Source organism: Aethalodelphis obliquidens, unplaced genomic scaffold (assembly GCF_003676395.1).
Source record: "Aethalodelphis obliquidens isolate GAN/ISIS:26980383/991018 unplaced genomic scaffold, ASM367639v1 scaffold1, whole genome shotgun sequence".
Classification (NCBI taxonomy): domain Eukaryota; kingdom Metazoa; phylum Chordata; class Mammalia; order Artiodactyla; family Delphinidae; genus Aethalodelphis; species Aethalodelphis obliquidens.
In genome coordinates this window covers 38,668,638-38,682,015 of record NW_020837945.1, presented here as the reverse complement: position 1 = coordinate 38,682,015, position 13,378 = coordinate 38,668,638, and the positions used below count along the sequence as shown (strand labels likewise).

The following is a 13,378-nucleotide window of genomic DNA, read 5'->3' as shown; positions in this document are numbered from 1 at the left end:
TTTTTCTTCCTTCCTTTCTTATTCTATTATTTTTCCATTTTATTTTTGTTTTTTAAAAACGGTTTTTCAAATTAATCTGATGACTCATTAAAAGCCACAACCAGCTATTTGAAAAACACTGCATTTGTGACCCACAGTGAGAGCTCCTGTGGCCTCTAGGTCTTTTTGTCCCTATACTGGAAAGCTATTATATTTTTAATCTTGCTTCTTTTTTTTTTTTTTTTTTTAATGCGGTACGCGGGCCTCTCACTGTTGTGGCCTCTCCTGCTGCAGAGCACAGGCTCCGGACGCACAGGCCTAGCGGCCATGGCTCACGGGCCCAGCCGCTCCGCGGCATGTGGGATCTTCCCGGACCGGGGCACGAACCCGTGTCTCCTGCATTGGCAGGAGGACTCTCAACCACTGTGCCACCAGGGAAGTCCTTAATCTTTCTTCTCGATGGTCACCTCACTATATTCATCTCTGTACTTGTAATTTTGAGTGGTGGTGCTGAAATCCATCACAGCTCACCATTCTAGAGAAATCTGCTGGTCACAAGTCACAAGAGTTGCTGTTCTTTTCTCCTGTCTTTTTTATTTTCTCTGTCTCTCTCTTCTTTCTCCTTTCCTTGAAGCATCCCAGATATTTCCAGTACTTTGAATTTGAAAGAGTTGGGCTTTAAGGCCATCAACAATCACTGACATATTCTACTCATTCTAACTGGAAACATTTGTAAATGTTCATATTTTCTACAACTTGGGACACTGCTGTTTAAATTTTTTTCAAACTTTGAAGTTTAGGGGTTCCTGTATGATTGAGGTTATATCTAGAAAAGTGAATCAATATATACCACACTTTGTAAAAACACATATAATGCAAGAAAATTTCTTTAGATTGTTTGAATAAATGGCTTTCCAAGGTATAAAAATTTTCTCAGTTTCACCATTAATTGAAATAATACTAAATATCTCCAGTGATTCTGAATTTTTTTTTCCACAGTTTGTTCTCTCCATATATTTGCAAAAATGATAATCAAATTATTTACCACAAGCACAAAATGACACACTTCTCAGTAAGTTGAATGGTGATCACCAGAAGGATACTAGCTCTAACGTTAGGACATGTATTATGGAAAAAAATTGCAAAGAGAAAAAACGAATCTTACTGAATGGCACTTGTTGAGCAATAGGTTAACATGTTCTTTAATCAAGGATGAAGTATGATATTTCAGCTCTTTTACATGTTAAGAGTGATTTTTGTTTCTGCACATTTCCTACAATTACCATTTTGATGACTGTTTTTATATAAACACAAATGAATGTTTACAGATCTTTAAATAAAGAGTAAAATGCTTAGATGTAATCTCATAATTAATATATTAAAAAGAAACAGAGATTTTAAAATCCATGAGCCCAAAAGTACACATCTTAAAATCTAATCAAGGATATGACATTATCACTCCACAATGTCTTAAACATATTGAGACATTTTAGTGTTAGAGTTTCCCACTGAACATTTACAAAATAATTGGGGTTTTGTTGCAAGAAAATTGCTTACCTGGAAATGTTCAAGAAGTACATTTCCTCTTTGGATCTATAATCATGATTCTGCAAGCTCTTATGGGACTTTCACAAGACATAGGCACATTTAACTGAAAATGATTGAGTGCCCAACACACCACAGATGCCCAGCCTAAATAACAGCAGTGGAGATTACCGAGAGTCAGCTTCTTGTTTCAAAAACTAAACCAAATATATTCGGTCTCATTTCCAAGATAACCACTTGTGTGTTTCCAGAAAGTCAACATGGGATTAAATTTTGAAGCCATGAGATGGAAGCAAAAGACCATATGGGCCTCAGAAGAGAAACTTGTATGAAAAGGACAGCACATGGATATATTTTTTTTAATTATGAAAACTTGGAGTGAATTTCCCAATATTATTCCTTTGAAAACACTTTAGAAAAAACTGACTACAATGCCTTTAATTAATTAATTGAGACAACTTTATATCTCTCTAGAGATCAGAACACAAGGGGGGAAAAAATCTAAATGCTCTGTAACTTTTATCATCCAAGGACTGACTTTGTGAGAGTATGTATATAGTAGGTCTGTCCCCTCATTATGTTTATTCCACCAATTTTTTTGGTGACATATTAAGCGTAGTATTTAGCAAGAAAGACATACTTTGGGGGAGTGTTCACTTTGAACTTCCGGCTTATTCTATTTACCCTCTAAGGCTGTGCATTGTATTTCATTACATTGGTATTACGTTTGCAGGTATTGCTTTGTAGTTATAACCTGCAGTCTTAATCTTCTCAAACATATCAAATTAAGAATATAATATAATTAGCTTTTTAAAAACAAATATATTTAATAATCAGAACTATTTAGATATATTTAGAAATTCTTTAGATACTATTTAGGTATGCTAATACAGGTTTGATTCATAACTGATAACCTTTTATAATTATTTAGTTAAAATATGGGCATTCCTAAAAGTTTATAAGTATTTTCTCATTCTTGCCAACTTCTCTGGGTTATTGTGAAAAGTCAATATGATAGGAGAACTAAAAACACTATGTAAATAAGAAAACATAACGATCAGAGTTGTTAAAATTTTTAAAAAGTGTTTTTGTAATCTACCATTTATCAACTGAGTGACTAGAAAAGGTCATATGACCTCCACAAGACTTATTGTCCTTATCTACAAAATGAAAACAATTATAAGAGTCTTTGTAAACCTTTTACAACAGGATAGTTGTGTGGTTAAAATAAGACTAGCATGAGTGAACTTGAAACCTATGCCAAAATGAGGCCTTATACATCACAGACTCTGGATTCTCAACCACTCATGAACCATGCTATTCACTTAGTTCTGGTTTCTCTAGAGCTCTTGCTTTGGCTTTCTGTCAAAACTAGCTACCTGGTTAATCTCTATTTCATTCCAGCTGAACTCCTTTACAATGTTGCCTTTTCCACATTTGTGGAACCAGAACTCATTCTCTACCCTTTCCAGTCCTTCCAATTGTTCTAAATTTTTTTTCTACCTTAACAGTATGGAGGGGCTATTCCTATGTCTCAGAACTTTTCCACTTCTAGCTATATTACATTTTACCCCCTGACAAGGGTTCATGCCTCTGTCCCTCTTCTCTACAGCTCATTATTACTATTTAACCTCAACAAAAATAGCCATGTTGCCCTGCCAGTTTTGCCATGACTTTAGTTTGGATTCCTTTGCTGTTCAAACATGCTTCGGAAAGTCACAAACCGTTGTCCTAGAATGTGTTTATTCTGCTTAGAACCTTGAATTTCAGAGCCATGGAAGAAATCTGAGATAGTAACTCAGTTCCCAGCGTTGCCATAGTAGCCCAATATCAGCATGTGTATTAAATATGTAATTAAGACTTCTGAGTTTAAAACTTGGTGAGACACACTGTTTGTAATTTTTTGACAAAATAATAACTTATCCTCATGGTTATTATTTATTATGAAATTACTTGGAGGCAGAAATGGCATATATATTTTCATTAATATTTAAAACAATTTGTTTACTAGGTTTTATTTTCTAATTTTAGAGAATAAAAACTACTTGGTATACTTAACACTGGTAAACTGTGGACTTTGGGGTGAAAATGATAGGTCCGTATAGGTTCATTGTAATGAATATACCACTGTTGTGAGGGACGTCAATAGTGGGGGATGTTGGACATGAGTAGGAACAAAGGGTATATGGGAACCCTGTACTTTCCACTCAATTTCACCGTGAACCTAAAACTCTCTAAAAAATAAAGTTTATTAATTAAAAAAACATTTTGGTGTGGTTACGTGACTTACTCAAGACCACTCAGGCCACAGATATCTACGGATTTATAATTCAAAGCTACTTTTATTTCTCTTTCTACTGCACCACACAGCTTTTTCTGCCCCAGAGCATGACAGCTTAGATAGTATATCTGAACATAAACACAGACCTTGACGATTAATTAGATGACTTTCTATAGCGCAGATGGCAGGAGAGAGACAATACTGTGTAATTAACATCTACTAGGCATTAAGTCAAATCATATAAAATTGCCATCATTGTAGATCATATTCTTTTTCCCAAAATTTGTGAAAGGAAAATCAAAATGGAGTCTATATTGCTAAGAGAGTTCCCTAAAATGGAGCCAGGAGGCTATTACAAAGTATGACTTATGCCCATCTCAGCCTGAATAGAATCTAACCTTTTGATCTCTTATTGTCCTACTTAAGACATCTAGATCATCTGCCAGAAACTCAAGATAATTATTGGGCCCATACCCTAAAATAACTTGTGGCAGCCTGTCTACTTACTGGACTACCCTAAAATAACACAGGATTCCTCAAGGACAAATATTTCCTGATTCACGTCAATCACAATTCTCACTAGGCAACTTTTAACAGCCTTGTGGCTTTTTGTCTTTATAAGCCCCTGACTCTTTCTCTTCCCTTGAACACTCTTTTGGTTTAACCAGAATCTGTGTCTCCTGAATTGCAATTCTTAAGAGCCCAAATAAACTATTTTATTATTTGCAGCCTTCTGCACTGTTTTTCTGTTGACAAATTCATATTTTCCTCTGTTTTGGGCTAAGACATTTCACTCTGGATTACTTGCCTTCTTTAACTCCTGTTTGTTTTGTCATTTCTTCTGGCTGTGATTGGGTTATATGACAATTAGTAAATAACCTGTGATTTGTAAAAAGGTACATATTAGGCTGAGAAAACTGTTTTGCCTTCATTTGCATCTCATTTTTTAATCTCTATTATGCTAATAGGAAAATGCATCAGTGTGTTTTTATCGGATTTCTTCTTAAATTCTAGATCATTTTGAAAATGGATGTGTAAGTGTTCCTCTAAAACACCTCACTAGTTATTATATGATATGTGATCTGTTTTCCTAAAGATTAAAATCTTGCTTCTTATTCAGAATAGCGATGTTATGTGCAATGCAATTATGTATACTAGATTCATCCCAAATTCATAAGAAAAAGTGTGGTTACCAGAGGTAAAATAATAACTACAACATAAACATAATGCCAGGTATACAGAAAAATTTAGCAATGACTATAATTATTTTCTTTTATAGAATAAATACCAAATATACATTCATTTGACTGAAAATGTCACATTGCTTTTGTGAAGTAAATTTACAAAGTGTTAAACATTTGATTAAAATGAATGATGATTCTTTAGCTATAGCATGTGGGGGGCAATCCCACACCTTTTAAGGTCATAACATTAATGTAATATAACAGCTTTTTCCCCCCTCTACTTCTATAAGCGGAGAATGCTGCTTCCTGAAAGCTGTCTGGAAATTCAGCCAAAGAAAGAAGAAGGTTGCAAAAATTCTGGGAACTTTAAAGAAAAGTGGCTGGCATTAGCTTGGTCCTCACTTTAAACTAAAATTAAAACAATAGACAGACATGTACGGTAATCTCTCTTTTAAGGAAAGAATAGAATTCCTCTACAGTAATGTCAAGTGGAACAATTTGGTCCTGGCCCAAGCTATGCAGCTGTTCCACAGGAAAACAGCAAAAGGCTTCAATCCAAAGCAGGCAAATAAGGCATGATTGTTTATAAACAGTCACTGTGGCCCTCACATTTAGAACAAGAAAAACAATATTAACATATAGGAGGCCAGGTTAGGAACATGAGTCTCAGTATGAGTTGAGTCACACCATCATTTTGTGATTTATACAAAAGATAGTGGTGCTATTTTTTTCTACTATTAACTTGCCTAATAACCATGGATAACTCATACTTTAGGAAATCATATATTGGTCAAACATTTTTAAAAAAACAATATTTGATCACGGATTAAGGAAATGATATGTCAGCTACAAAATGTAAAGAAATCATATACCTGTTATCCACTTCTGATTCTCACCTTCTCATCAAAGGGGGCTCGGGTAATTGGTAAGGATAATAGAAATCGGGTGTTTCAGGAGTCAATTAGAAGCTAAGACAGTATTGCTTCTCCGTGATTCCAAAATAACAAAATGGGGAATCAGGTGTAATAGCAGCAAAACAATGGAGAACTTTGACGGTGATTACCAGAGTAAAATAGGAAATTCAAACCTACCTGTTGGGTAAATGTGATATCACATACTTCATTTTTACTCCCACTCTTTACAGGCTTTTTTGATCCTATCTTAAAATTTGGACAGCCTCTCTACTATTTTTTGTTTTAAAACTTCTGTTTGACATAACTTTCTTTTCTCATTCCTTTTCCACTTTTCATGATTCATTTTCTGAAATGGGTGTCCTTCCTGTTTTCTTTACTTCCCCACCACTTACTAACTCTCTGATTAATCCATTTCAATTTGTGTTCTGTTCTCTTTGCTCTAGTGAGACTTGTTTTCTTTATGATCAGTAAAATTTCCTTCTGGGAAAATCCAATGATTTCTTTTCAGTCTTCCCTTGTTTTATTTGTCCTATCTGCCTCAACTGGCACTGTTGGAGATCAAATATAAACTAGAGAGGCTAGAACTGAGACTGTCTTTAAAGAGGTTAATGTCTTCATTTATTGGAAATGATAGTTACTTTGAAAATGCAGAAGAGTGGATTTTAAGATAATTAGGAAGGGCATAAAAGAAGCAGTGGTCTAAAGGCAAAAATGAGTCAAAGAAGTTGGCTATACCTTTAATGTCAATGGCCTGGAGGTCTACAAGGAAAGAAAATGGTAAAAAGAGAGTTCGGAATGAGAATACAAGAGAATAAGTTAATGTATATTTACTTGTGGACCATAGCACATAGAATATAACATTATGATCTATAATGATAAAGATAGAAAATAATAATTTTAACCCTTCTGGAGCTTATGAGTGAATTGCCAGAGGATACTATACTAATTAGAGGATATTCTATATGGCTGTAAACTCATGCTAAAAATAGTCAGCTTGGTAGGAATTTGGCAAGTTGCCAGAAAGGGCAAATACAGCAGAAAGCCTGATAGAAGAGAACAGCAGCACTAAAATGTGTCTTGAGACTACCCAGTTCTTCACCTTCAAGCATCCAGAGCTTCGATTTCAGTGCTGCACGTTATTGTAGGGCCCATCCTAATTTTTCAAAAGTGACATTGGCCAACATAGGTGACAATTTAGACTCAGCAATTGAAGTAGCAGAAAAATAGCTGAAGGAATGTAATCTTTGGGCAATGATTGAACTAAGTTTACATCCTGACTCATCCATTTTAAATCTGGATGAATAAGGAAAGTCAGTTAATACTGAGCTTTGGTTTTCCTTTCTGTAAAACAAGGAGCCTTTTTATTTCCATTACCTATAGCAAAGTGATACTAATCAGGATCCTTCTGAGAAAGGTGACGTTTTCTATTTCTTAAACTTCTGGAACCTTTGTATTCTTAAATAACATAAATAAATAAGAGATTGTGTTTTTCATTCATCGGCAGTGCAGAGGATTATTGCATATCCAAGTTTATTTCTAGGTAACTGAAACAGAGACCACAATAAGGCATATCTATTCAACCGAATCTGAGCTGAGGGAAATGGACTACTTAAATAGCTAATTACATAGATCACAATCTAAGTACTCACCAAAAAAAAAAAAAAATGTGGATAGTGAGAGTGGATATGGAATCAAAGAGAAGATCTTTGATAGGTAATTAGATGCTATTTGAGCTGGAATGTATTTACTCCCAAGCATTCTATATATTATATTTCCCATCTTCACCTCATTTAAATGTGTAAATTGTACACATATGTACTTTGGGGCAGAACTATGGAGAGAAGGTAAAAGCAAAAATCCTTTGCTATTCCCTGATACTTTATCATATCTCCAAACACTGACCTCTGAGGTTATAAGGAGAAATGGAAGCTAAGGGCGGGGTGGGGGGTGGGGAAAGAGGAACAGACAGAGTTGGAAAATAATAAGCAAAGGGAACAGGAGTGGAAATAGAAGGGAAAGTTAGGAAAGAAGCGCTGGTATTAGATATACAACATCGGGAGGAAAGAAACTGGATTTAAGTATGTCTAAAGCTGACTAGAGTCTATTACACTTCTTTCTTAGTTAAAGTACAGATCTTACAGCCAAAGCTCTGTTGAAACTGTAGTACTGAAATGCACTGTCACATTTTGATAGCGCACTGCAGTTGAAAAATGTTTTCTATAAGCAACTTAAACTTATCAGAGGGTAAGAACTATAAAAGTGAATTGTACAGGATATATGTAGTAAAGCTACTTTGAAAAAATTTGCTCCTTTCAAGGTCTAAAATGCCTTAAATGTTTCTTAAAAGATAGAAAAAATTTACAAAATGCTCTTTAAGTCAGTATATTTTAAATCTCTAGAAAATAATTACTGGAAGAGAGAACAGTTCTAAAATAACAATACGGTGATAAAGTATGAGTTCACTTAGTGTGTTAAAAAGTATAAGACAATACAATTAAGGAAGTTGAAATTTCAGGCTTCTGTATTAAAATTACTAGAGAAAAATTCCTCATGTGATAATATGAAATCTACACTTAAATAACAAATGTTATTAGAAACAATTTTTTAGTAATTAAATTTGATTTGCTCAAAAGCTATCCCATATAATTATGTATAGAGAACAATTAAATGCCTCCCATTAAAATTTAAACAGAAATGCAAATCAATTGGAAGCTTCTAAAAAGATCAAATAAGTGACTTTCAGCTCCACGTAGAATGCTACTATAGAAAGATCAAATCATTTCCAATGAAATAATCCTTATTTGGATACTCCATACTTGAATTTTCTATTAAATATAGATTTTCTATGAGTTAGCTGTTTATAAACATGAATGTCAAAAAGTAAAATTTTAGGGTTGAAATGATGTTAGAACTCATCATTCTAACAATGAAATCTCTTTATAATAGAAAATGTGGAGTCTGTGACCCTTTTCATTCACACTACCTCCAAACATATCACATTCACAAATTATGTCTCAGGGGCTACACTAGAGGTGTAGATTTGATCCCCCTTAGGAAAATGATTTCGCATGTAACTTTAAACCTTGGGCATATTTTGAGGATTCAATATTTTCAAAGTTTTTCATGAGAGAAGTTCAGCATGTGTAACTTCTACAATCTGATGATGTAAAAACAGTGACTGATTAAGCCTATACTCCTTTCAGGTTGAAATATCTTAGTAGGAAAAAAAAAGAAAGAAAGAAAGAAAAAGAACAAAAAAATCACAGTTGGAAGCCTCCCCAGAAACTTCACTAGATGACAAACTACAAGACCAATCTTCCACAAACACTTAATGAAGACATGGTTCAGGGGGGTTTCTGTTCTGAGATCACTTTGCCCACCAAGAAAAGACAAAAATAGTGGATTTCTGCAGTTAAAGACTGCAATCAAAGCAGGATACAAGAAAAGTAAAAAATTGTATTGCTCATTAAATCACTTACAGTGGTTTTCCTTTGGATTCACAAGTCAAAATTAAAGGCTGTCCTTCTTGTGGAAAAGGAGTGGATGGTATAATCTTAACTGATGGTGTATCTAGGAGAAAAGAAAAAGTAATATTAAAAAAGGTCATTACACACATATAAAACTATATATATGTTCAGGCCATTTCTTGTAATTGTATATATGTATACAATTGTGTATATTTATATAGATTTAGTGAAAAAGGGTCTGCAATTTTAAGAAGCTACCATCCTGTCCAGGAAAAGCTTACAAAAATATCTGAATATCTTATGAGCACCACTGTGGTATTATTTCTGAAATCTGAATTTAAAAGTGAAATTGCAAAAAGTGGTTCAGAGGAATATCAAGCATTTCATACAATTGTTTCTTCACCTATTTATAGATGGCTATGCATACTATTATTATGGACTGAATACGTTTATGTGCATTTGAATAACAACACTTTCATTGTTGCAGGAATACCAGGGACTCACAATAAGGAACCCACAAAGAACTTGAGATCAACTACTGTCTCACAAGCATTATACAGAATCTTTTTGAAAATGCAGTAATGCTGCATTTAGCACATGCTGTTTGCTTTAAAGCACAGTTAGCAAATCATCCGAAATAGTTATTTAGAATGTTATTAAAAGTTAACATTTTGTTATATATGCTACAACATAATTGTTATGAAGTTATTTCCATTTAACAATAAAATTATCCGTTGTGGAAGAAGATGCAAAAATACTTTGAGACATTTATATTTCTAATTTTATGCCATGTAATATTCTTTAATCAACACAGAGATACATATTACATAGAAAAACTGGAAAATAAACTAAAAACAGAGACAGTGTAAACAGGCTCATTCGTTTATGACACCTTGCTAGTGCTGGTTTTGTGTGGCTCGCAGTCAACATGGAACTGTCTCCTCCTCTTGTTTCCATATCCTCAACAATAAACAAAATAGGCTCTGAATGCTCCGGGGCGGGTGGGGGGGGGTCACAATTATTCTCACCCTTCCCTTAGTTGTGATAGAAGAACTGAACTACCCTGAGGTTATAGTCATTCTCTGACTTTGAAGCCAATTAAATAAGTATCAATCAATTGTATAATTTTTAGTTTAGTTATCTTATTTCAGGAAAATATTATGCAGATTTGTCATATATAGAACAATAAACAAGATCCTGTGGAAGGCCTTGTATCCCACTTATAAATTATTTATACTTTTCAAATGCATTCTTTCTCAATCCTTTAAAGAAAAAAATACATTCAAGATAATCAACAATAATATCCCATTTACAAATAGGCATTCCATGTACATCATGGTAAAAAATTGTAGTATAAAATAACCCAGGAAGAAAAATTAATTTGAAGAAATATGACATATATTGTCATATTTTTAACCAGTAGAAAAAAATAATTTAATAAAGGATTGAAATATACTTCACTAATTTCATTACCATCATCACATTTATGGAATCAGTTAACATGATGATCATATAATTTTGTCTTCCAAGTAGAACACTTTTAAAAGTGAAGAGAAAATATTAATTATATAGAATAACAAGTGTGAACCAGAATGATTCTGGGAAAATGAGGGCTATCATCTTCTAAATTTTGACCATATATACATACAGCAAAATTTAATTTCATCCTGACATAGAAAATAAAGCTTCAATTCTAGAGAAAAAGGTGGCAGAAGAAAGATCAGAAAAGTGTGATGTTGGGGAAGAGAGTTGTGTTGTTTATCTGTGATGATTAATTTTACATGTCAACTTGACTACACTATGCGGTACCCAGATATTTGGTCCAAAATTCATTATTTGGGGAATTCTAGTAAGAGTGTTTTGGGAAACGATTAACATTTAAATCAGTGGACTGAGTAAAGCAGATTCCTCTCCCTAAGATGGGTGAGGCTTATCTGATAAGTTGAAGGCCTGAATAGAACAAAAGGCTGACCCTCACACAAATAGGAGAGTATTCCTGTCTGATGGCAACTGAGCTGGCACATCAGCCTTTTTCCTGTCTTCAGATCAAACTGAAACATCTGGGTCTTGAGCCTGCTGACTTTCAGACTGGAACTATAACATCATCTCTTCTGGTTTCTCAGGCCTTTAGACTCAGACTAAAACTAAGTCATCAGCTCTTCTGGGTCTCTAGCCTGCAGACTCAGCCTGCAGATCTTGGAATCTGCACCTTTGTAACAAATCCCATTAGTTCTTCTTCTCTATAGAACCCTGACAAATATAGAATCCTTACAAACAGACCCTGAGATATTTCTTTTATGGGGAGTGACCACAGGGAGCACTGGGAAGTGAGATAGGAAGGGAAGGAAGTCAATCAAGCGTGTGTTATTGAGCAGATTACCCTGTGGGCAGCTGCATGCAATCCTGCTGTGGAACTCAGACAATGTAGGGCTTGCCTCTGAGTCACCTCGCTTGATGGGCAAGGGAGAGGAGTATTTAGGGAATATTGACCAATACTCATTGGTGTTCGGTTGAGGATTGCTGGGGTGGGGATGCAGGTGTTATTTCCCTGGCACCCCTGGTCTACTCGGTGCACAGAAATGGTGTGTGCCAAAGGGATATGGGCAAGTCACCCTCAGTATCTGCCTCAGTGAAGTAAAATACACAGTTCTGCCTGTTCAAGTAATTTATTAGAGGTGAGAATTTATATAACATATGGTCCCCTGAAGCATGGTTCAGCATTCCCTTTAGATCCAGAACACAGAATTTGAATTATAAGCAAGTGCAAAAGCAGATAATATGCTTAGCATGTATTTCTGTGAAACTTTTAGGAAGACCTCTAGGTTACCAAAATCAAGTCATATAATACAATACTGTTATTTTATTTCTGAATTACTCAATATGTTGTTTAGTCTTTGTTCCTAAGAATTATCTTCCCTAGGTTTTTTTTTTTTTTAACACTCAACCCTCCCACCCCTCACAAACACACACACACACTGATAGATACACATATATCTGATTCGACATATATCTCTGGCTACTCTTTCTCATATTCTGTTGGGTTGTCTTCTTGTATTTAACCTTTAAGTATTGAGGTCACCAAGAATGGGATTCACAATCTGTTCTCACATAATTCTCTAGGACCTTTTAGCCACACCCATCTCTGCAGTTTCTATCTACTCATTAACCACTCCCAGGTTTATATCCTAGAGCAGTTCTGTACCACAAGCTACACTCATGTATATGCAACGCCTATTTGACATGTCCAGTTGGATGTTGAAAAGACATGGTACACTCAGTATGTCCAAAAGGAACTCAGAGTCTCCCACTGACTGACACATTCTCCCCTGATATGTTCTTCTTCCAGCAATTTCTAGTTCTATAAATACCACCAGCCTCTATCCAGCTACATACAGCAGACACCTCCTGTTCCCTTATCTTTTCTATAATCAATCAATTAATTAATCATCAAGTTTGGTTGACTTATTTCCTAAATAATTTTGAAATCTACTCGTTGCTTTTTTATATCTCCACAACCTTTCTTTCATTTAGTCTACCGCAAAAGTGAATGGCCTCCACCATATCAGCTTTTTACACCTCTAAATCTGATGACATCAATATTCTCGTTAAAACCTTGCATGGTAAATCTTTTCTCTTAGGATTAAAAGAAAAATAATCAGCATAGTCTTTAAGTCCTATATGATCTACACAGGTCTTTACTCTCATGCCTTGTAACACTCAATTCATTCTTTGAATTCCAGTTAATTATACTTTCTGTTGGGTACTTTAATGAATATGTTTTTTAACTTTATACAAACGGTCTGAAATACTCCATTTTGGGGGGATCCTTTGCCTTTTTAACTCTTTTAAATCTTAACTCAAATATTTGCTGAGGGCAATCATTCATTACCCTCACATTTGGTCACATATCTCTGCTGCATGTTCTCTTTTTCATCTCTGTATAATTTTTAAAAGGCATTTCTGTATCCTCAGTGTCTAGCATAGTGCTTTATACAAAATCTGTGCTTA

At 34.6% G+C, this 13,378-nt stretch overlaps 1 protein-coding gene across 1 annotated transcript in view; it reads right to left on the bottom strand.

Annotated features, from left to right (window-relative positions):
• CADM2 (cell adhesion molecule 2) overlaps window positions 1-13,378 on the bottom strand; it is a 166,736-nt gene that overhangs the window by 90,954 nt on the left and 62,404 nt on the right. The window contains exon 4 of the mRNA XM_027102693.1: window positions 9,383-9,473. Coding sequence (XP_026958494.1) covers window positions 9,383-9,473 — 91 coding nt within the window. The remainder of the gene's footprint in view (window positions 1-9,382; window positions 9,474-13,378) is intronic.